Source organism: Dermacentor variabilis, chromosome 9 (assembly GCF_050947875.1).
Source record: "Dermacentor variabilis isolate Ectoservices chromosome 9, ASM5094787v1, whole genome shotgun sequence".
Classification (NCBI taxonomy): Eukaryota; Metazoa; Arthropoda; class Arachnida; order Ixodida; family Ixodidae; genus Dermacentor; species Dermacentor variabilis.
The window spans coordinates 49858043-49883931 of record NC_134576.1 but is presented as its reverse complement, the minus strand read 5'-3'; the positions used below and the strand labels follow the sequence as shown (position 1 = coordinate 49883931).

Genomic DNA, 25889 nt, shown 5'->3' with positions numbered 1-25889 from the left:
CCACAACGGCATGTTTGTTGCTAGCATGGCTGTGCAGCCTACATAGGTTAACTGTAGAATTTCGTTTACATTATCTCGGCGATTATTATGAGGCATCATTATCATGTATTTCCAATACAGCGATGGACATAGATAACTGTACTTGCTTTGCACATGAGCGAGAGCAAAAGATTCCAGACTCTACGAGAAATTACAGCACGGCCGTACGATCACGAGATTACACAGTAGCAAAGTTGGGGGAGCAATTATTTTGCAAGGGAAAACAAAGATCCAAATTTTCAAAAGCAAGGCTGCGGGTGCGTTTATTATGCAAGTGCATTCATTACACAAGTATATACGGTAATATACAGCATGCAGACTGAAGTAGTATGCCATCACACAGGTGGAAGCATGCCATAAATTGCAGTTCATGAACACAGGCAAGATATGAAAACACACTGTAAATTTCAACAGTAAATTTAGCAGAAACATACTGATGTACAAAATCGAATTGGTTTAACAGCTACTAACATGACACTGGCACTTACAGTAGTAAATATTCACGCATTTAAAAGCAACGAAATATCCCGCAAAATTCAGCTGGCGACAAGTGGTCAAAGCACGCACGCACACAGTGCCGCATGGGTAACAGTGGAAACGCAAGCATCATTCTATGACAGGCGATTAGTCAACAGAAAGCCAAATTTGCATCGCTGCATACCTCGCCATGCATGGGCCACTGCAGGCGACGCAGCACTATGCAGCTCTGGATGCAAGTAACAAGTTTCTGCACCACCTGTGGCTTGAGCCACAAAGAATCTGGCTTGCCGGGATATTAGTTGGAATGCTTTATCAGGTAAGTCAGCACTTCTGTATATCTCACTCTCATGCGGGGGACTTTGGAATTTTTTTGACTACCTGAGGTTCTTAAACATGCACCTGTCCAATTAAGTTTGTCACATATCTCCTGATTGGTTCAAATATTCGAAAGTTGCAGATACCAGCAAAGACTTCAGCGACCAGCTCGTTATGTGTCTGTTATGCAAATAGCGCGCCTTCTGCCCACAGAAAAAATAAATGACGGCTCACCCATGTGAATCCGCATGTGCAGGCCCATGCTGTGCTTCCAGGCAAAACACTTGCCGCAGTAGGGGCACTTGAAAGGCTTTTCGCCCGTGTGAATTCGCTGGTGTGGGACCAATTGGCTGCGGAAAGCAAACCGCTTCGAGCAGTACTGGCACTGCAGGCGGCCTGCCTTGGACCCACTGTCCTGAGGCTCACGTGAGCCACTGTTGGCCGCTGGCGGCAGCACAGGGTCAAAGCCAGAGCCATAGCCAGTGCCGCTGGTGGCCCAAGGGTCTGTCGGAGAGGCTGCCAGAACCTGCTGCTGCCATGCTGAGAGAGAAGGGGGCTTCATGAGTTGCCAAACAACTCCCTCGATAGGACTAATCTCAAACACGCATAGCAGACATTACTTACTAAATACAATTTGAAAGTTATGACGTTACTGAAATCTGGTCAGTAAGAAACTAACAGTCTGTCTCCAGCTATTACGTTTAATTCCTTAAATAGCATTACAGGGGTTTTACAGAACTTAACATATACTTCAGCTTTAGCACCAACAGAAGTGCTGATGACTAAAATGATGTGGCACACTGATTAATTCAGACTTGGCCTTTTATTAAGCTGAGTGAGCAAATGACATGTCTACGTAAATGCATCAACACTGCCCCTCCCAGCTATTAAAGAAACCATGCTTCCCTTTTCCTGAGCTCAAGTGATTCATAATGATTCATCTGATATGCAGTTGAACTTTAACCAAAGGGAGACAGGTCTACCAAACAATTTGTAAACCTTCTCTTGTGAAATTACCCTGGCAAGAAAGGAAAAGTGCATCGCCCAGTGCTTCAAATTTGAGCACCGACCAAGGGACCAAAAAACTGCTAAGACAACTGTATGCTAGAAATATGTACCATGCTCTGAGATTCACATGATGCTAAAGCTGCATTTGTACAAGTAAAAAGCATGACTGAAGAGTTTTCTTTTCTTTTTTATTAATGTGGAGAGATAAGGCTGCCCAACAGGTTGTTGTGCTGGTCCAGTTTCTACTCACACATATCAGAATAACATGCTGAGACACAAGACTGAGGGCATATTCATACCAGCAACTGACAGGGATCGCACGACCGGCGATGACTGGCAACCACGGGGTAATACATGACGATCGATTTTTCACACCAGCCTTTGGTGTTGTGACTGGCTACCTGCCAGTCACCACGTCAAAATGTGTCATGATTGATGCCATTCACATCTGCTTGAACCGCCGTTGCCAGGTAAAATATGCGTCAGCATATACGGACATCCTGTTCCTGCACCATTGATGGTTCAGTAGGTTTGCAATGCGTGGCTGAAAATGGAGCAGCGAGCAACTAACCCAAAACAGTCGCCTTTCGACCAAAACGGCCATTAGCAAGTACTTCAGCTTGTCAATGATGTCACATGATGTCAATGAGCTTTGTCACGCTATGTCTGTGAGTCACCAGTATGAATGAGCCCCGAGAGCAGAATGTGAATTTGTTCCCACCCTATCGTTAGTCTCACGTTGCAGCACAGTTTTTACAACACTGCCCTGGCCGTGCTTGTAGCAGTGGCTTCAATGAGTCAGAAGAAAGGTGCTAACTTTGCACTTTCCGGACAGCACTGGTTACAACACTTAGTTAACCGAAACAAACATAGACGAATGGACAGACGTTAAAAATCATACACACAGTACAAGTAGAACTTGCACAGAGTTCTGGGACAGGACGAACAAATTAAAGCACTCAGATCTGCCTCCTGTCATTGCCACACAGAGAGACGCGGTCATAACCCAAACCATTTCACACACAAACACTGCATCACACAAACATGTCACATAAAGCGGCCAACTAATTTTGCTTAGTCAAATACACTGCTTTGCATTAATTGGGAAAAACAAATTATAGCTAGAAAGTGAGATAAAAGAAAGAGCCAGTTTCCTACACTTCATCTTGCCAACTCCGTGTGGTGCAGCGACAACTAACGCTCATGTCAGCCAATCAGTAACAAGAGCCAGCTGTTTCTTCTGAGAAGAAGGGGGTGATCACCCATAGTCCACCACCAATCTTTCCGTTAAGCTTCTATTCGGTCGGCGTTGTACGGAGGGCAATTATAGGTAGACAATGGAGGCCGGAGCCCTTCATCTTGTTCCTTGTCCTGGTTGGCTGGCACGACCTGTAGCCTTCACTGCACAGTGTTGGTCAGGCAGATTGCCACGGTGTGTACATAGCAGAAATGACTACGCAGCAGTTGATGAGATATCTTTAAATCATCCATCATCTTATTGTACCTCTTACTTAATACATTCCAGCCTCCTATCCTTCACTACTTCTCCACCTATCCCTGCCCTGTAATAAATAATGCTTATGGTAAGTCTTATTCACCACAGAAGATGCAGGGGCAAGGGGGGGGGGGGGTGCTTGGGAGGGTCGGACCAGAGCAGTATCCATATCTGCTAATCTGTGATTGAACAAGTAACAAGTTGCATACTGCGCAAAATTCAAGAAGAGCGAAAAGAAAGACAGGACAGAGGGCCGTATCTGTATACTCTTTCAGAAAGACAAGAGAGGTAATCATTTACAAAACCCCATGGGCACAACACTTAACGGGGAGGGAAAGCAAGGACAGCAAGCATTTTTTACAAAGCTTATTACCCTGGGCACATGCCTTTCAAAGGATGAATATGCCATTTATTAACGATTACTTGCCTTCAGATGCAACACACAAGCGGCAAAAGACTTGGTGCAGCGAATACTGACAAGTAATGCATTGTCTTCAGATCACAGCGAGTTTTTCAGTGACTTTGGCGCTGCTGAATTCTCGTGCTTTAGGTACTTTTCTCTATAAGCTTGCTCAAAGAAATTTATACCTCTGTGCGATTCAGACCTCCTGCCCAGTCCCTTGCACTGTGAGCAGGTTGCACTAGAAAAGATACATGCGGATGCTACGTTAACACCAGCTGCAAACTGTCTGTGGGTTCGGGACCATAGGACAGCCTTCAGTGCGACTTGTCCTTTCTGTCCTCGCTAAGCTGCCCTCACAGATCTACCACGACTGCTGTGGAAATGTCCCGGACAGCGTTCATCAAGGCACCATTGCCTCTCATAAGTGGGGACACACCCGAGCTGCCCACCCGACTATCGTCTGTGGATCTAAGGTCCGCACCATAAACCCCCCTTGTTAGGTTTCATAGGACATAATCAACTATATGTGTATATATAACTTGCATGTGTGAAACATATTGTGCATCAAAGCAAACTTTAAAAATAAGAGAGATAAACTTAAAGTGCATATTTTGCATCGTTTTATCGTCAGAAGACTCGCAATGGAAGGTTCTGGGATCGACAAGTGAAACTTTTGCAAATGGAGCTTACTTTTTGTAAAATTTGATGCAACCTTGGTAAAATCAGCCATAATTCATAAAATCTTCAGCAAATTTGGGAGTGTTAGCAAGTGTTAGAGAGCCTATATGTAACCTGAGGCCTTTCCGCCGATATTGCAATGTGCTCCCACATTGCCACATGATAAAGCTTCTCGGGATCTTGTCCTTGAGCACAATTTAGTTGTCCCTGCTGCAAACGTCTGCTCACTAGTCTGTCAAGTCCACCAGTCTCTGCCTGCTGCTTCAACCCATCAACACTAAGCAGCCCTGTCAACGAGCCTGCTGATTTCTCAAGTATAAGCTGTCTACTTCCTCAGAGGGAAGCTTTGGGACAGTAAACCTCATGAATAAATCCATTCCCAAATCCCCACAGCCAATGTATCCCCCATGGTTAGGACTCTGTGACCTCTCTATGTGCTCCAGATCAGATGCTCGTTCACCAAGGCAACAAAAATTTCAGACTCATCAACTACTGCGCAGCAAAACAAACGAGGACTGATAGAATCTTCTAAGTACAATGCAAGAAAGACGAGACACAAGGAATCAAAAGATAATGAATCACCAAGTAGCAAGACTTACAAGGGCAGTTTGTAAGCATTTACAGCATTGCAGGAAAAATATGGTGAGCTATATGAAGCCCTGTAAGCAGCACACAACAGTGCATACTCTAACATACAACAATACGAGCGATTTTTCTCGGGAAAGAGAGAAGACTGCGAGCAATTTTGCATGAACACTGACCAATAGCCTCCTTTCTAACAGGACAACTGATGCAGTGAGGTAGACCACAGTAACCTAACGGTCAAAGGTCTCTGCGTTCCAGATGCAAATGTGATCAAAGTTACTTCTCCTAACAAAGTGCTCGACAACTGTTTCTGGCCAAACACCTAATCTCTCCCACGCTTCTTGCATACTCCCAGGTTACCCGATTAGTGAATACACAAAATAATACTCTGAACAATTATCTGTTCAGCCTGAAGGCTTTTGATAGGCTGAAAAAGTCTCCAAGTCCACTGGTCTTCCCGTCAAACAGAACATATTGGGAAGGCAATACTAATAGCCTTGCAGACACGCTTAGGAGAGCAATCTGCAGGAAAGAAGGCACCAAATTAGGCCCTGCACTGTATATGCAAGACGAAGTTCACCATCATAACATTGTCTCTGTTTGGTAGTATAGTGCAACGCTTATCAAAGCTACAACATCAAGAAAAGTATGCAATGATTTCTCACGTGCCACCTAGTGCTAGCAGAACACATTTATCTTAGCAATACATAGCATGAGAGATGCCATGCACAAAAGTCTAACAAATCTGCATAGGCGGCTTTCAGATTTACCCTTTCAGACTCCTAAACAAATGAGCAAGAACAGATGTACGACAACAAATGTGTTTATGGGCAACTACTTTATTCCAGAAAAACCCCAACCCACACAGACCTAACCCAATGCAGTGATCAAAGAATGTGCATCCTCCAAAATGCCACGAATATGCACACTTCATGGAAGATTGGCATCACGACCTCAGCTATCTAACCCAAAAATATGAGATCTGACAGAAAAGCCGCATTAAAACACATAGACTACCACAATAAGCACATAATAGTTCAGTCTTGTATACGTGCTTAATTTACTTACAGTGCTTAAACTCAATGCCCAGTAATGATTAAACTGAACAAGCACATGCACAACATACTGCTCTCCCATTAGAAAAAGAAAGAACAAATTCATCAGCACTCGGAGTACATGCAACCCTAGAATGACTAAACACCGGTGTGCAAATCAAATACCAAGTAGTGCATAAGCTAATATAAGGTTCCAGAATGCAGAAGCACCGTCCTACCTTAAATCATTCCAATTTCACATCACTTGTGCATCGAGCAAGACATACAGCATAAAATTTTAGCACACGTTCTCACAAACAAACTGCAGCACTAGTTATGTGAACAGAATTGCACGTCTGTGTACCTTACTTAAAGAAACGCTGATGCCATGCCAAGCCAACACTGCACACAGACACATGTGGACTGCCTCCTCACATGATACCGATCACAAACGAAATTTTCCAATAAATCACAATTCAGTGACCGAAAATATATATACAGCATCAATCATGACATCAGCAAAAGTTTGAGTTGACAAAAAATTGTTTGTGCCTAAATGCATCCCGCCTGTACATTCTAGGGCATTGGTAAGCCGCTGCTCATCCCTTAGGAATATCTGCCATACACACTTCAACCCATTTTTTATGCGTCAGTATGAATGTGCCGGCCACTGCTGCTGAGAGGGGGGTGTCCAAAAGAACTAAATTTCAAATACAAAATCGAATATCACACCATTCAATTTGTATTAAATTTGCAAATTCACTATTAAAGATTCTTCGATACTTGTTTACATTTGAATGTAAAAGATAAGAACAGTTAACTGGAGTATGCAGGGAAAAATATTGATGCAAGTGATGACCACAGTTCCCAATAACTCTGGTGTTGGAGAGCTACAAGAGCTGCCAAGGGGAGCCATTTCTTGAGTGAATGCATGAAGCAGCGAACTTCTGTTGAATAATTTCCAGTCACTCAATAAAGATTACATGCTTTTAGATAGCCTACAAATTTGTTGTTGCAATAGATACAGGGCAAGTTATTATTTAGCTAATCTCACTTTGCTTGTATTCATTTAAAGCAACATGCTGCCCTGTGGTACAGTCGAATGCATATATAATGATCCCATTTATAACAATCTATTAACTATAATGACCAGGTTTCATTAATTCTACAAATTCGAGGCTCTATCTATTGAAATTAGTTCAGGTATAAGGTGTGTTCTCACAAAAGGCACATAAAAAAAAAAACACACACATGAAAAAAAAGGGGTTAGAACAAGTCTCTTTTGGAGCTCCAGAAATGTTCAAGGTCAATTTATTCTCAAGCACCCTCTGGAGGAGCATGTGTAAAGAATTTGGCAAGGGTAGAAAAGCATTCAGCTGAGTACATGAGAAAGGCCTTACTGTTCGAATCATTGGTTATTACCGATAAGCAGGGAAAATGTGTTGGAGACCTCACTACGCTCGAAGGTGCGACATAACACAGACAAAAGTAGCAATGAGGAAAACAGACAGGATGCGCACTGTAGCTATAAATCCAAACCAACCTACCCACCTTTCACTAATTGTGCAGGGAGACGACAAGGGCCACACTTTTGTAGCTATTCCTTCCGCTCAATTACTTGCCATGCTTATCAGCCATTGTTTACAATCAGCCGATTCCAATGATAACACAGGCAGAGCGTCACTCCAATCACTCGCAAAGAACAATAAGGAATAGCACCAAAGAAGGCATTGCTATAAATATGAGGAAATATTGGATATACAATTCTATAATCAAATCTCATTTTCCTTAAATGTTCATATTCAAATTCACCATTCGAACACCCCTACTGATGAGCCATGGCTCCAAAGATGGTGCAATGTTTATTACTGCTACCCCATGGTGGTGCTTAAGGGCGCATAGAGTTCATACATGAAAGCCTGCGTAGCAGCACAGAAGTTAACTGTACAATTCCCCTGTATGCTTGCCCCAACACTTAGGAATTCAACATATCCCTCACATATCCAACCAGATTAAATATGCAACACTTAAAATATAAGCCATTCACAATAAAATTCTGCAGGAGTTCAGCACTATAAATTATATCTGCGAATGCTACAATAAATTTTGACTGCAAAACAGCCACTAGAGCTTACCGTCACTCATGGCTCGTCTCTTACTAATCCTGTCGCTGCAGTCTCTCATGGAGATGCAACAGTGTGTAATGACAACCCTCTGTCATGACAGCATTCCCTGTCCCTCGCTCTTCTTGTTTTTGTTTGTTTCTGCTATGCTGCAAGTCAACACTCCAAAGCATGACAGTTCCGCACACCAGCCAACTCGATTTTCTGAAACCTATGGAAATGTGGCTGCAGCAGACATTACAGCACTAAAGTGCCCAGCATGGTGACTCGGTGACTACAACTTTGTGCTATTAAGCACAAGGTCACAGGTTTGACTCCCAGCCACAATAGCGCCATTCCATTGGGGGCAGAATGCAGAAACATTCGTGCACCAAGCTTTTGGTGCACGATTGCAATGTTTCCAATGCGGTACGTAGATACCCTACTATACACTGTGGCAAATTCGCTTGGCATTTATGGGGGTTTAGGATGCATTATAACAGCATGTAATGAGGTGCTTCTGCTATATTATAAAGTATAGTCACTAAAACAAAAGTACTTAGGCTAGGGTGCACAAGTACCCAAACTATGAAATGTAGCACTGACTGAGCACTAAATTTAGAGAGCTGTTTCTCACTCACCATGCACCAGCCTAAATTAGTTTTTTTACTGTTCTCTTGCTTACTTATTAAAATGGATTTCATTTGGAACCTGAAGAAATGCTTGCTGCATCAAGATACTTTCGTTTACTGAAGAAATCCACAACCTTTGTTCTCATATGGCAAAAAATTTAGCATATAAGCTGCAGTTGTCGTCACCTCATGACTGATAAGCACTTGCGGCCGGCGAGGACCTCGTGTCTGCATCCAAACAGACCTGTTTTTCACCACTGTGCAAACATGCCTCTTATTTTGTCAGGAGAGAGCCGGCCGACAACTAATCATCTGCCGTAATGCAGCTGGGACACTTGAGGTCAGCGCGTGGGCAGCGGTAGCATTGCTTTTCATCCCGGACAGCTTCCACGGTGTTTAGTGCCAATCCAAACAAATATACTGCTGCTAGAACCACTGCAGGAAAATCCATGGTCATGATGCTAACACCATGGATGCCAACTACACACTCCCGAGGGCACATGTAGCCAATGTGGTGCCGCCATGCACAGATCTAGACAAAAGGAAAAAGAAAAGAGGAGCAAGGTGTTTCCGTCATTCCTTCATCGTTCCAACTATGGCGATGCAGACTCCACTGCTCTATCTTGGTTGGGCGCTAGCACTGTTCGTGCTCTTTTCATTGGATACGTGCAGCACCCTGCATGCTTTGAGCTTGTGCAAATGAACTGGTGCATGGCCAAATACATCCAAACTACTAAGAGTCTGATGCAATTAAATATTGTGTACAAATATCAGGACTACAGGAAATGTCTCAATGACCCGATTTTCTGAATTAACGAGAATAAGGTTAACAAGATTTTACTGCATTACGTGCGAGTAAACATAAATAAAAGATGCATTTTGAGAAAAATAACACCTCATTTAACAACTTAATTCCGAGGAAGCTCTATTTATCCACCCCTGGCAATTTTTTAAGCTTAAACCACACGTAACATATGCCAAAACTTCGATACCCAGCATTTCCATAGTCACAGCACTTATTAAGGATCTTGTACAAACAGTGTCACCGGATTTCTCTCAAGGTAGTTTACCACAAAACTCTACGGTACTCTAAAAGAACTGTAATGAGTTTACTGTATTGTTTTGCTGTTTCACTTTAAGCAGATGGGGGGGAGGACAAAGGCTAGAAGGGACATGCAGTGCAAATTGATTTGTTGATTTATAATTTCTTCATGGAGTTTAGAAATCCAAAACAACACTAGGTCTGTGAGACATCATAGTGCAGGACTCCAAATTCACTTCCAACCACCGGGCATTCCTTAGCATGCACTTAACTCCACTGGGTGTCTGAAAAGTGACTATGTATGAGGAAATAAACAAACTGTAATAATTGTGAATCGCTCTGTAGCTTCGCATGCTATGTCATAGCGCAAGACCTGTAGTTCGTCTGATAACGTCTGTGGGGTGAACTCAAACGAATGGATGCACAATAAGAATCCTCAAACACTGCAGGAGCAACACAGCCATTACCAAACACACTGCACAGATAACTCCAGCAACCCCCCTCTGAGGGCTCAGCAATATGCAGCATTGTGTGCAGACATGTCCTCAAGCCGGTGGTGGACATTTTGAGCATCTCATGTAGTGATCATTGCACTGCCAAAGTAAAACCTCTAACTTTAGGAAATCAAACCTGCAGCCTTGTGGTCAGCAGCAGAATGCCATAGTCAGTGACCCAACATGGTGGGTATACGAAGCACCAATGCAGTCATGTTCTGAGGAAAACTACGTAAATGAACGCCCAAAAGTTGGAGCTGGAGATTAGAATACGGCACTATATTTTCATCACTGACCTCGGAGACCTTGCAAGAAACGATGATGTTAGTGCACTTCGAAATGCAAGTAACTTTCCCAAGGCATGAACGTCTGCAACACAGTCTCACAAAGCAGGCAATACAGTTTTATGTCCTAGAGGTCTTTATGCATAGTCGGTAAGGTACGCCAGAATGGAAGATATCAAAATGGTTTGCATTTTTTGTCCCACAGTTTAGAGTGCTTAGAACTTCATCTAACTCAAAAAATTTTAAAGTCGTAACATGCTGAGTCAACACTCATTCAAAACCCTGTAGTGACTCTTGTACTACATGTGCTACACAACTATCTCAATAGCACTTTCTTTAAGTCAACTTAATACACTGTGTTGAATATAAAAAGAAATATATATATATATATATATATATATTTACACAGGTGGAAAGATTTAGCATCCTTCCAACTTTTCAGCTTTAAAAAGCAATAGGTTGTTTTGAGTGGCACAATGCACTGCCACTTATAAAATACACAAGGCAGGCACAATCGGGGTGAGTTCACCATCTAAGCCTAATTAAAGACATCAGTTTCCCCCAGCACAGAATTCTACTAAAATGCAGCAAAATGTGTAAATTCACACAGCATTTAGAACACTAAATTTATCCACACTGACAATTTTTTAGTTTTCACCTGCACCAAGTTCTAATGAATGTGTTCTAATTTGAAAATGCATTGGAAAACAATATTCGTGTAGGGTTATCTTCACCGGATTCATCTGTTAATAAAGATAAAAAGCCAGGCTGTGGCTTTCAAAGATACTGTCCATAAGTACGCAAGCAAGTACGCAAGCAAAAGACTCTCTCCCAGAGAGAGTCTTTTTCTCTCGCTTTTGACACACGAGTCTCAAACTCACATCATGCAGCCTCCCTCTAGGCAGCTTGAACAAATTAGCACACTGAACAAGTATTTGTAAAATCCCGTTAATTAAAATGCGAAAACCAGTGCAATTCATACTTGCACTACGTTTATATTTAAAGCCTCAGTCTTTCCAGGGATTCCTGCTAGTGGAAGTTCAAATACTTCCCATTACACCTATTGTACAAATATTACGGCCAAATGTGCACTTCTCAGCTCAGCTCAAACCTCACTATAGAGAAGCTACCACGCGATGTTTTTCCCTGCCAGCACAGCACGCTAACGCCTGCATCGGCAAGTCCGCACGTGGTAGTTGAGGTAGTCCTTGCGCGCAAAGTCCTTCAGACATGATGGACATTTGAATGGCCGCTCGCCTGTGTGCGTCCGGATGTGGTTCTCGAGCACGTGCTTGCGGGCAAACCTCTTCGGGCAAAGGTGGCAATGGAAAGGCTTCAACACGGACGCAGCCGTGGTACGCTCCGGCACGGCCATTCCTCCGCTGGATGACACCGGTGCGGGGCCGTAGCGAGCCGCCGCCCTGATGCGCTGAATCTCTCGCCTGAAGGAGCTGTTGATGCGCCTCAACGCATCTGGGGCGCGGACTACTGTTGTGGCCATGCGGCTACGTATGTACGGGGTCGTGTGACGTGATGACGGTAGGTTGAAGGTCATTTCCTTCAGGGACTGAAGCTCGCTGCCATCTGCAAGCAATGCATCATAAATAAGAGAGGTCTGCATAAACTGGTCCTTGAAAGCTGTGAGCAAAAGGGTTTAAGCACAAGTTTTTGCACGTGACATTAAAGAAAAGGGTCTCAAGTACTACCCACAGTCCCCTTTAGGTTACCGGTACAGTAAAGAAGCCAGACACTCAACATTGTACAATTAGGTAAGTGGCACAGGTAATCTTGTAAAGAGAATCATTTAACAACAACTGCCACAAATGCAAACAAAGCAACGATGCAGTAACTTCCTACTAATGTTTGTTTTATTGCGATAGCAATTATATGGACTCTCCAGGCGTAAAGTACAGGGGCGATAACACTGTTGCTGCGCATCATATGCTGCATGTGCAAGTGAAAGCATGCGAGGGAAGCCGACGACGGCGGCTCAATCTAGCGGGCACGGGGAAAGCGGAGAGCAAATGCACGGTCTTCTGTTGCGTGAAAGGACGTGGTGGGATGGGAGGGAGGGAGAGGGGGTGGCGTTGTGCTTAGGTAGCAACTGCGCATTTCGCGACAAGGCGCAAGGGGAACTGATGATCGTGGCTCAATCTCGCACCCCATATATGGAGGAAAACGGGGAGGCAGCGTAGAAAGGGGAGGGGGGGGGGCGTCGGCTTCGACTCCACTAACAACTGCGTACTTTGCATGGCCATACATGGTTGCGCGCCTATCTTGAAAGGGATCTGCAGATGGCTCATACCTTTGTGCGCGCTGTGTTCTCACCGCTCTTGCATTGAAGCGATAGACCGCACGAAGGTCAGTTTGCTTGCTGCTACTGCCGCACTTGCTCACACCAGCGTACAGCGTCTTATAGGGAGTGTCTGCGCTCATCAAGTGTGATGTGTTCATGTTTGCTTGTGCGCGCTGACACTATGCTTGTTAATTCAGTCAGTAAGCGGATGTTTCCAAGTTTATACGGCCGATAAAACTACTATCCCTACTTCGTAAAGCTGTCTACTGATTTGCTATATTTGCTATCGCAATCAACACTTCACCTTTTGGGCAAAAGCATGACTTTTGTCACAAAAGATTGGTCAACAGAGTATGCTTGATGCCTCCTGAATTCGTGGACAACTTTTCGTGGAAGCCCTTTCACACTTTCAAAGCTGCAGGACAGAGGCACGTGTGTGACGGTACACCCAAATGTGGTCTTAGATTCGATTACTGTCTTGCACACAACAGAGGTTTTCATTAAATGTCATTAGCATGGTGCTTGGAAAAAAAAATATATATATATATATATATATTCATTGCTATTTACATTTTGTGTAAAAACAGCATGCCCACAAAAATCAATAGCAGGTGGGAACATAGCAGCACCCTTGTCTCCCTTCAAAACTGAAGACATCCCAATAATGACTTCGTCTCTACCCAGAAGAGCGGTGCCAAAGTGCTTTCGCTTTCTCTCACCTAACGTCAACCGCTTATGCCCACCCGTCGGCCTGTAACTCTTGAGAAGTGGCTAACGGACTTCTCCAAATACATACAAGCCACGACTGAGCTGATCAAACAGCCCAGCTTGGCAGACAACAACCAATACAAAGTGGTGAACCTGAGCTGGGGCTTTCGCAACAAAGTTTACTGTCTCTTCTGTTCAAGATTAAATGACAAATTTCAGCGCTTGCAGGCCAGTTAGGAATGAGAATTCAATGCTGCGTATGAGGTCTGTAAGGAAATCTGAAATCAATAAATCAATAAATACATAAAACCATGGGGCTCAATATTTAGCAACAACCATATGAAGCCAGAAGACAATGAATCAAAATAAAAGAACAGGGAGAAAACACTTTTTTTTTTTAACAGTAGAAGTAATTCCAAAGTAAGGACTGAAGTCATGCTAAGCTTCATATTCTTAATAAAAAGCAAACATTCCCCGAGCTAGGTTTAACACATGTGCCTAACCATCCACCAAAACTGACAAGAGGGACAGCCATCACATCGAAAGTACTGAGCGTTTAGTACTAAAGAAAAGAAAGGAAGGCTGGATAGATGACAATTGTTTAGGGACAAGAAACGCCCTGAAGGGCAAGAACTTTTGTTTCAGGTTAGTGGTAATTCGATTTGTGTGCAGGAGCTCCTACCCCACAGCTTGCACCTTCATTGCCATGGAAAATTGCCCACAAGTACAGGTGTGTTCAGCGTGTGATAAGGTTTGTGCAAACATGCAGTGACCAACATTTTTTATTCTGACAACCTTACAAAACAAGATTTAGCAATTACCACTAGTTTGTTATTGCTCAAATTTTGCTGCACAATCACTTTCTTTCCTACTGATCATTCAATTCCAAATCTTTGGTATCAATGCTTCCCAGGTTCGTCAAGCAGAACCTTCAAAAGCAACAGTTGCAGGTGAACTGAACCAGCTTGTACAATGACAAAGACTGGTTTCCTGACTGCTGGCAACTTCAATGTCAGGACAAGCCAGGCCAATAAGAATGTTAGCTACTTTATTGGGTGATGCAGGCCAAGAAATGCAATCTTGTTGCGAAATCTGAGCAAAAACAAGGTAAAGCAGCCTTAGGCACAAGATCTTCATTTTCTTTTTGTTCAGAATAAAAACCATCACTGCATATGATGTAGTTCAGAGAGGCACAATGGAAAGAATTCCACTAGCTGTCCATGTAAGTGCAACACAGTCAGTAAAAAAAAAAAAAAAGAGAACCATCACAATGAACAATTTGCAGGCAAGCATACTGCACTATGGAACCACTATAATAAGTATGGGCACAAGGTGTAAAACTAATTATGAGTACCTGCAGTTGCCAAGTGCTACAGCAAGGCTACAGAAAAAAAAAAGAAAACCAACAACACTTTGCCATATTTTGATAATGTGGAAGCTTGGGCGAGTTGGTGATGCAATATCAACATGTCTACACAGCGCAAAAGATGAGCACAGAAGAAAGGAGGCCTCTAAGGAAATTCAATACCAATGAATTCATAAATATATAAAACCATGGGGCTTGATATTCTTTAACAACCATACGAAGCAAGAAGACAACACAGACAAGCACCTGTATTGTGTACTTTCTTCCGTCCTCGTCTCTTGCGGTCTGCAGACATGTCAATATTTACTACATTGTTGGTGCAGGAAGCACATGCTATACCCAAGAAAAAGCTCAGGCATGTCCAAAAAGCAACACACATCAATGTTTTGAGCGTAGTTGTAACGTGCGACAATGTTACGCCATAGAAAGCGTCGCAGACCAAATACAACTGCACCGCAATATGTACAGAGTGAGACTACTACTTCCAAGAAAGGGAAAATTTCTTATCTGTTAGAAGTAGCCAAAAGCTATGAGGGAACCTGCATGAGCTTCTGGAAAGGTTCGCCATATTTTTACAGCTTCCGCAACATTGCCTGCTAAGTATGAAAGAAGGTGTAGTGATCATTAAACAACAGAGGCACATCAAAGAGAGTAGAAATATTGTATGAACACACACAGGCCTACAAAACTTGGTCTTATTACAACACACAGGAAAAGTTTGCTTGATAGGTTGAACTCGGTTGAAAGGTTCTCCGGACGCGTGGCAAAGCTGTTGCTTGACAACGTTCGTACAGCAGATCACAATGTCCACAAGGAGGCGAGTCTTGCAGCACGAGCGCAGCCACAAGGTTGACAAACAAAATGGGCTACTGCAAACGTTATGCAGCGAACATGCACTGTCCACTTTTTCGAGCCAACTTGCACCGTAGCCTTGCAAGCTGCAAAAGCAAAAAACACGCCATGCTCACCAAGAGTGCGCTCATGTCACTGCACCGGAACTTTTGCACATCGCAAATGAGCAGGCTGAACTCGCACAGACATGACAATGACCTCAAGCTATCCTGCATATGCACTTAGGAGGAATGGTGCACGTAAAAACGCATTAGTTATTGAATATAATTTTAAAGGTGTTGTTGTGGTTGTGTACCATTTAGTTGCTGTTGGCTCCTGGCGACACCATGAATATATGAATGCCAATGCAATCTGCATAACACAAGTTCAATAAGCTCATTGAGGCCCGTCCCTGTGGCCTAAAGCATCCCACCTAACCATCTTGTGGCCGCTCTCAGGTGTGCCAGCATTTTTTCTATGATTTAGAGATCTGGGACATTCATTTAGTCACACACACACACACAAAAAGGAATGAGTAGACGAAAATATTATTCATTACAGTGTGGGGTTTTACATGCCAAAACCACAATGTGATTGTGAGGCACGCCATAATGGAAGGCTTCAGATTAATTTTGAACACCACGCCTTTTTGAATGTGCACCCATTGCACAGTACACAGGTGTTATTGCATTTTGCCCCCATCGAAAGGCAACTATTGTGGCTGGGATTTCGCGCCTTTGGAGTTAGCAGCCCAATGCCAAAGCCACTATGCTATTATGGCAGGTAGGCAAAAATGTGACAACTTTTAAAGGAACACTAAAGAGAAAATATAGGATTGGCTGCATAAGTAAATTACACGTCTCCAGTGCCATGAAAAGCCTTGCTTACCATGACAGAAAGGTTTGACAAAAGCCAGAAAAGATGCGAAAATAAAAGACAAGTGGCAATGCCACCTTGAAGTTCTCACACACCGTGATGTCATAGATTTCGAGGTTATCGGCTCGAAGCTGGTGATTTATCAGAAGTCAACTACACTGTACTCAAAACTGGCCAAAGACAGAACTTCACAAGTTTTGGAGCCTCTTACTGTGGTCCAACCTACGGAAATATGAGAAAATACATTTGAGATATATGATGTCCAGCATAATAGCACTGAGATTTTTCCATGAAATAAAAAGAAAATACAATTGGCCTTCATCTTTTCTTCTAGTAATCAAACCCCATGTTTAGAAAGAATACTTTAAGCATCTAAACAGATTTGGCATATCTCTTTTGCATCACTCTAGAGCTTAATAAATGAAATGAAGCACAACATAAGATAGGCAGCATGATTGAACAGTCAGGCAAGCAGATAGTGTCGTTTATGTGCTTTAATAAAAGAAACCAACTACCAAAATGAAAAGCAACTGATAAAAACAATAACACTTACAATTTAGCCGGCGGGAGCCATAAATGAATTTTCTGATGGCATTGCATACCTTCCTGTATGCGTGCCTCCCCCCCCCCACCCCCCTCGTATGGATCTTCTAAAAGGTAACAGTAGAGAAACAGTTAAGGGTGGGCAGTCAATGCTGGCATAGCGTAACTTTCAACACCTTCCTCATCAGGGTACCCCCCCTATGAGAAGTGCTGACAAGTCAAAAATAGACAGGGCCTATGCACAGTAGTCCTTTCTCTCTCTCTTTTTTTTTCAGTGAGAGGTAGCTAGCTTTGCAGTGTGGCCCTAAACTGAAAGAATGTGTTACAGCCAACGCCATAAAAAAATGTGTCAACATTCACCAGACTGCTGGCTATATCATTGAAAGGACGCTAACGTGCAGCTCTAATAGTACATTTGAGTGGTTAGTTTGGTTGCTCCGACAGCCCACTTATTATACCCTCGGCTCTTTAAAATCAAGAACTCGAAACATATTTGCCAGATCTATTGCAAGCATTGAGCTCTATCTCAGAGTGCTTGAAGGTACTCTCACGTTCAAACTGGGAGAACAACCAAGATTGTCAAGAATTCTGGTCCCATGTTTCTGTTGGGGTTGGAGAGCTGGGGGGACGGGTTACCGAGCACAATTCTACATTTTAAATGGGGGTGCAAGAGGGCACTCTATGTAGCTGAGAGAGGAGCACGGAAGGATGGGAGAGATAAATTTTGGGGGGTCCGGCCGCCCCTTCCCTTGCTGATGGCTACTCAGCCGTGGGAGCAATTAGACCATAGCCTCCTGTTTATTTTTCAATGACAGCCAAGTGATGCCAGATCCAGGGCTCACTGACAGGGCACCATTTTCCCAGCAGTTGGTCAGCAGTTTATGGGGCATGGTTAGGGTCACATCATCAACTATACTATATCGCACCTCATGCAGAAATCGAAGAGCAAAAATGGAGTGACAGCAATGCCCAGCTGGAGTTTCCCATGCTCTAGCAACAACAGGTATAAAACGACCAAGACTGGGGTGCCACCAAAATGAACTATTGGCTCCCATGCATTTGGATTGACTGGGCAGGCATTAAAATATACAGGAGGACTACAGCTAGACACACTGTCTTGAGAAGGCTTTCTTTTGCTCTAACCTACAAGGGGCTCAGCAACCTTCCAAAACAGGTTAAGTGCAGTACAAAACCGCCAAATGAACCATAAGTTTGGTTTGGTGGAGTATTTTTTTATGAGGCTCAATCTGCATTTATTTGGTGAAAGAATGTTGGTTGTTTGCCTTGAAATAAAGGGCAAATTCACCTATTTTTAATACTGTGTCCAAACATCAGTAAATTATAATTTCCATCATTATTTTGAATGTGTTCCGCCATGTGTAGGGCTGCTTTTATTTGCAAGCATTGAGTAAAGCTCACTATGTTAGGTCTCTTGGCTACGTCAGGTTGTGATTTTGGCCACCAATAAATATAATCCTGAGCAGTTGTTGTCGAAACATTGCCGTCACAAGGAGCCACAGTGGGAACTCCTGCCCTTTTTTGTTTTTGCATCTTTCCAGGTTACCAAGACTTCGATCATTGTAAAAATATTTCTGGTATTCTTAGAAAGTAATTTATCAATACAGCATAACATTCCTTTTTGCCGTCTCTTTAAAGGGGTCCTGAACCATCCCTCGGGCTTGGTGAAAAAAAACACTGTTAGTAGATAGCATACGCTGCGGTGACCAGCTATTGCTGCTGCAATACGCTGCTAGTCAACTATCGTACGCTCAAGCTTAGCTGCGGCAGTCTGCAAAGGAACTAAACTTGAGCCAGAGAGCTCATTAGTATCGTAGCCGTTGGGTCTCACTGATTTCGATCAGCTTTGAATGCTCAACTAGCCTCGAACCACGTGAAACTTGACCAGACACATGCTTGCCAGCCTGTGCTCACTCCTGGCCACTCTTGGCAGATTTCACTTTGTATTGAGCTGTTGACAGCACTTTAAGTTGCACAAGTTGGATGTGGCCACTATACATCGCTGAAGCTGGTGTAGGGCAAAGTCGGTCCCCACCACATAGCACAGCCAGATTGGAGAATACAAGAGCAAGCGCGCACTCAGGCCCTTCCATGCATGTAGCCGCAGCGTAGATACCGCGGACACTGCAGGGTGCCGCGACGAACCCACTCGCTGAGCACACTCTAGCTTGCTGAGGGCAACGCAACTGCACTTGGCGTAGCGTAGGCACGAAAACCAGAAACAGTGGCGTCTGTGTGACCACCCAAAATCAAATTTGAATTGCACGCCATGGTGACGCTCAGTAGGCGGAGCGCCGTGGGCACGTCCCACTCTGCCGTAGCCTTCACAGTGTAAGGCATTGAAGACGAAGCGGGACCATCGTGAAAGGGACCTTACCTTCAATTGCCAATAACTCAGCTTCTGCCGCACACATTGAAGTACTTTTTTGAAGCAAAGTGTTTTCAAAATAGCCTATTTCAACTTCAAATGCATTTCTCAACTTCGATAAAAAATGGTTCAGGGCCCTTTTAAGCTACAAAGTGATTACACTGAATTTCTGGGGCTTGCAAAAAAACATTCACTGGAATTTGCATGGTGCGGTTCCCCAGTTGACTACCAGGCAAACTGCAATGTACCACATGCTTCAACTGTTTTGTTAGGAATTAAAACTGCATAGTTTTTCTATGCCTGTATATAGAGGACCTATAATTTTTGTTGAAGATTACGTTTTATTAACTACATAAAGACTGCAGCATCCCTTAAAAGCTTGTTCAGAATTGTGACACAACCTTGCAACAAGCTTTTCTAACACAATTCTTTGCATCTTTTCTATCCAGGTATTGGAAACAACCCTTAGATCTACTTAAATGCAAAATAATGATGTGCGAGCATGACAAAAGTAGGAAGCTTTTCCGATTAAAAGCAAAAAAAATTTAGCTGGGTGTATATGTAGGTGGGATAGTTGGTATCATGTGTGGGACATGTCTAAACAGTTGCTGCAGTAACTACTGCACATGGTGCAAGACAGTCCAGGCTCAGATGCATGCACGAACCCAATAACCAGCTGTCAGAGCTAGCCTGGCTAAGCCGATAGGGCATTCAACCTCATCCAGATTCTTGGCGTGGTCTCGGTAGTTTTCTTAAAGGCCACACCTAAGTCTGAGAACCCCTAGACACTGCAAACAAAACCATATGAAAAGCATTGCTGAAAATGTGTTGGCAATGCAACTTTGATCATGCCTTCATAATAGTTATGGCGAGGGTATTATGGTGGAGGCATTTTAGTTAGGCTTTGCTGTGAAAGCACACGTGTAAATAGGCATATTTATAATGCACTTACAGGTTGGAGCATAGGCAACATGTGTGACACATTGCACAAGCTTACGATTGTCACGTAGCAGCTTCTAACCAACATAGCTGCTTTTTCCGTCTTCCTTGGATGAATAATATAAAAGATACATAAATTTTTTTGCACATGAAACAGTGTTTAGAAATAGGATGCTAAACAGTAACTGTATCAAAATATCAAAAGCACAAGAGTGACGTCATATACATAGATTGCACGGACGTCATAGCATGAAACTCTTGAGATGCAATGTCGCCATTACCACGGATACTGATACGTAGCTGTTGACAATGCTACTGAAATTACAAATGGTACCAAAACGGCCATTAGTAAAGAATTTTGATGCCGATCGAGAAATGCAGGTAAAAAATTCACGCATAAACTCTTGTGGAAGTTGTCCCAGTATGGGTAAGCATTGTGCCACCTACTCATCTCCACGCAGCCCGATTTCATTTTCAGTGTTATGAAGCTTGACTCAACCAGCATAAACCATTATCAACACTCATCAGTCATTATCAACCTTATCGAACATGCCCTGGTCATTATCAACCTGGACGTCCAGCGAAGCTGTTGCAAAACCACGACTACAATGCTGAGGGGGGTATTCAATGCTTTATTGATGGTTTGGATGCTTGTTTTGAGCTTGTTCTTTATTGAAACATATGTTGTTCTGTGTGTTGTACGGGTGACTTCAATGAGTGTATGCACTGTTCGCTTCACTTTGCTGAGCGCTTGTAGCCTCTGCCTCACATGGGTATGAGCCATTGCATTGTTTGCTTGCTTGCTTACCGGAGTATGAGCCATTGTTTAGGGGGGAATGAGCCATTGCATTCATCTGACGTGACGAACAGACATATTGCTCGTTGGGTAGGCATAGAAATGCTCACGCATATAAAAAAGTCATGTCAAACACAGGAATGCAATGTCTGCTGATAGCAATGGCAGACCTGTGCCAAAACACAAAATGTAGCTCTTGGCTTATGGATTTATAGAAAGAACCTAATGACTGGGCAACATTCGTATTTGTGGGCATCAATCCATCCCAGCTACACTTCCCAACTCTCCACATTTCATCAATGTATCACACTGCATAGCTGATATGCACAAATTTGCGTAACACTGAAGCAGTTTTCAAAAGTTGGCATCCTTTGCCTCTCTGAATGGCCCGCCATGCTTTTTGACCCAACAAACCTCCTACTGTGGCAAGACACATTCCTGGGCCACAGATGCAGGGTGTAAGTAATCTGTGGCAAAGTTGGCTACTACTGCTACCTCCGCAATGGGCGCTACAACAAAATGCTAACTTGGGCTGGTCGGTACATGATGAACTTAAATCGAATGAGGATGCAGCAGACAGGAGAGAGAGAAGGAAAGTGCTTGATCTATTTCCTTCTGTCAGTCCAGTCTCTCTTTAGTTTTTATTCGGTTTAATGGCCGCTGTATTTAACCTGGATAACCACAATGGCCTACTAGACGACAACTTCTATGTAGCACAGCTCCTTCTGCCCATTCTCTGGAAAATTAGCTGCATGCAAAGTGCAGTGCTGAAATTACAGGTAATTGGTAGGTGGCACAAGGCAATTCATAATGTCAGCATGTGTGAACACTCACAACAAGACCACATAAACTGACATATTTCTTACTCTTCATGTTTTTGCGTTTAATAACAGTGGGGCCCTCTGAACTGTAATCGTAAGCCATAAATAATCCGTAAATAGTTGTAAGCCCAGATAGTTAATAATAATTGTAACCTAGGTAGATAATCATAGAGCCTTTCCACAGCCAGTTTCACTTTCGTTTCTGCTGTGCCATGACGTCATGGTGTAGAAGGTGGTTATGTGGGAGCAGAACACTGCAATATTTGATACTCACTCAGTCATCTGCTATGTTGCTACATCAGGTCTCACAACTAGCAGCACGAGAGGCAACTGGGTGAGCAGCAGCGAGTGCCAAAACAACCTGACCCCCCCCCTCTCCCACCCCCATGACCACCATCTGTGTTTTGGTGTCACGACACAGTAACCTTCTGGGAAACTAATCTGAAGATGGCTGTAAAACTATTATCTGGAATTATTTAGGGTGCTTTGATGCTTGTAGTATATTTTTTTTCTGCGGTTTAGAGGTCTAAGTGATTTGTCTAAGGTAATAAAAAAAATTTGAGTAGGAAATACCATGTCAACACTCCCTTTAACCTGTCACGTCCTTAACCTTAACCCTGGTAAGTACTGTCAGTAGGGCTGGGCATCGTTTTATATTTAAGCCTGATTAATCCAATTTGCGTACATAAGCAAAAAAAAGAAAACAATGCCCAGCGATTTACCACAATACATACACCTACAGGAAAGAAAAAAGAAACTCACTATTCGAATAGAAAGTTGCCTTTATTATTACTTGAACGACAGTGCAGAAATTGACCCCACTCTGCACAATGAGCCACCATTTCCTGCCTCATTGAAGCACCGAAGAAAAGTAAGATGTTATCCTGAGGTTTGAAGTGCCAAAACCCCTGCAATGACGTGCTAACTTCGATTGGTTGGTACATGTCTGAAGAAAACGAGTAATAGTAATGAACAACGGAATGTGACTTCAGTGCTTCATCTGTCTCAGTCACGTCTTGTTGTTCAGCGCTGTTACTCATTTTCTTCAGACAAAACAACAGGATTATGAGGCATGCCGGACTAGGGAACTCCGGATTAATGTCAACCACCTGGGGTTCTTTTATTGTGCACCAAATGCACAATACATGAATGTTTTTCCCCCTTCAAAATGCAGCTGCAACAGTCGGGAATTGAACCCGCTACCTTATGCTTAGCACCGAAACACCATAAGCCAACATGGCGGGTACAGTTAGAACTCTTTTTCTTCCTTGCGGTTGAGCAAGAGAAGCGCGGGCGACAATGCCAGCGCTTGCCTGATTTTAGTCACGTGAGCTTAACAGAATAATCGCAATAAAAAAATGTGTCACAATTAAAGCTTTCATCGATTAATCAGAAGGTTAATCAATCAGTCGCCCAGCCCTGACTGCCTGATATGTCACTTTTGTTCTGTGCCCACTGGCTGCCAAGTTCATGTACATCGAAGAAAGTCTACGAATGTCAGACAGAATCCTGAAAAACTCTATTCCCTGTAGCGTCACGAACATGCTACCTCGGAAGACAAGAACTGACACCACGTGCAACCTATGTATACTGCAATGCACTCATTTGCAGCACCTGTTTACCATAGGCTCTCACATACATGCTGTTGCTTTCTATTTTTTTACTTGTGCATTCTATAAGTAAACATTTTATATTTCTTCATGCCTTTCTTTTCTTACGTTTATGATATAGTGATTTTGGATTAGTCCAGAGCTGACACTTTTCTACACCCTTCATTTTAGTGGTTTTAGTTCAAGGCAATGCTTTCAGCCCAAGACACAGATTTATGGAGACAGTGGCAGCTGCAACCTTGACACCTGGTAGCATTTCAAATAGGCATCTGCTGGCTCCTTTCTAGCCGGATCACTAGACGAAGGAGCTCCATCAAAGCTTTCTTTTTTTTTCTGTTATCTGCTATTCTTGTCCAACTCCATAAATACATTCAGTGAGGCCCTAGGTGAGTGAAAAATGATGCCTTAGCACATGCAACTGTGTAAATAGGCAAAAACTGTTTACCTAGCATCCCACAAAAACTTCAGGCAAAGTTCAATAACAGGGCCCTCTGGCAAGGGCACGGCTTATCAGGAGTCCAGAAACAAGACAGAAGTCAATCAAGTTGTAAAAGTGGTTACTTGAGCTGTGAGGTGGCACTAGAGGCCAAATATTTAGTAAATACTCTGCTAAAGTTTGTTTAACTTTAGGGTTATATAGCTAAACTAGGTGTGGTTTACTGCAACAAACAGAAACAAGAGTTCCAAAAAGAATGCCAAGTTATGCCAATTTATGTGAAACTTGAGCAAATGGAGCAGGCATGCTGCTAGTATGATGTGCAGACCTGTAAGGTCATAAAGTGGTACTTCTGTAAGTCCACAATAACACGCCATGTAATCCCATCTCCAAATAGCCATAAAGCACAACACCGTTGAACCTGCCATACATATGAGGCCCGAATGGTGCCTGTTGTAGAAACCGTGCGAGAAATTCAGGCTTTACAACGCTTTATAAGCGCATTATATCTCATGAAACCTGACAGGCCGGATGTTTATGCACTTTTAATGTTTATTACCTGGCAAAGGTTCCTAGAAAACTTCACCGGTCACACACTATAGACGGAGGAAACGTTAGCGTAACTGCAACATATATTGCTAAATTAAGATTTGTTTTAGATGCTTTACATTAGAACTGAAACGTCACACAGTGAGATGTGGCACAAGCCAGCGACTATTTTAATTGCTATAGTCAAGCATTAGAGTGAACACAAAAATGCTATTGAAACACGCGGTTATAGACTTAACATTCCTATCAAGCGTAAATTTTCAGCTCGCCAAACATGCGACGCGAATAATGTTCCAACCAGCATCGCACGATCGACCCTCGAAACGCTTTTCCAGAGTTTCGAGGAACTGAGATAGGAAGAAAGGTTGTAAACCGCCCACTCGGTTGTTTTCAAATGTCGTACAAGATTAGAGGGAATGTATGCCCCGCTGCCTCGGCGCGCGGCTTTCGGCAGCTTCTTGACGCCGACGTCAAAACTCCGTCTGCGTGGTACAGCTCGAACGCAGTCAAGTACGCACACGATGCGAGCGACAAGGCCTGCACTTAAACCCAGCCGAGAAAGTAAACATCTAGGGCACCAGCGAGCTGCTCTTGACGCATAATTATCACAAAAGCAAGACGCCGGTACTTGCGTTCTGCCGAATCCGAGACCGACGCGTTGCAGGTAACACTCGGACGAGGTACGCGCCGACCTCACTGGTCTCCAGCGACACGCAATTTCCAACACAACGTAACAAGAAACACGATGTAGTAATAACAAACACTGGTTGGTCCGACCCGCACGACACTTGGGACGTCCCGAAGGAATACACTTCGTCAGCGACCCGAAGACCAAGCCAACGTTTACAGAACTATAAACGTTGGACCAAGCAGACACTTGTCGCACCACAACGTTAGCATTCATTTGTAGCCAACTGTTTCGTAGTAAGAACCCTTCAACACGAATGGCCTCAGGCGAGTAGAACTTGTCATGCACACAAATGCAATATTTTTGTAAACGGTGGGCCGACAGCAGCGCACACTAATATCACGCTCAACGATGACGACTGGACACAGCCGCCATGTTGGCGTTCTAGCGTGGTTGCGGTATTTATTTTGATGTTTGGAATCTATGGCTTGGAGCCCGCGATGCATCTGCCGC

At 43.4% G+C, this 25889-nt stretch overlaps 1 protein-coding gene and 1 long non-coding RNA gene across 3 annotated transcripts in view; both read right to left on the bottom strand.

The window, feature by feature from the left end:
- Window positions 1–25889, bottom strand: part of LOC142558348 (uncharacterized) — an 89042-nt gene that overhangs the window by 47437 nt on the left and 15716 nt on the right. Inside the window, exons 4-5 of the mRNA XM_075670492.1 lie at window positions 11781–12229; window positions 1069–1444 (exon numbers count right to left, since the gene is read on the bottom strand). Of these exons, the coding sequence (XP_075526607.1) occupies window positions 1069–1444; window positions 11781–12229 (825 nt within the window). The remainder of the gene's footprint in view (window positions 1–1068; window positions 1445–11780; window positions 12230–25889) is intronic.
- LOC142592665 (uncharacterized) lies at window positions 13754–25834 on the bottom strand. Of its 2 annotated transcripts, none has more exons than XR_012830766.1 (3): window positions 25377–25834; window positions 16764–16890; window positions 13754–15899 (listed from the first exon to the last, which is right to left on the bottom strand). It is a non-coding gene; the product is annotated as an uncharacterized LOC142592665 (long non-coding RNA). The 2 variants fall into 2 exon arrangements; XR_012830765.1 differs by having other exon boundaries at window positions 25381–25834.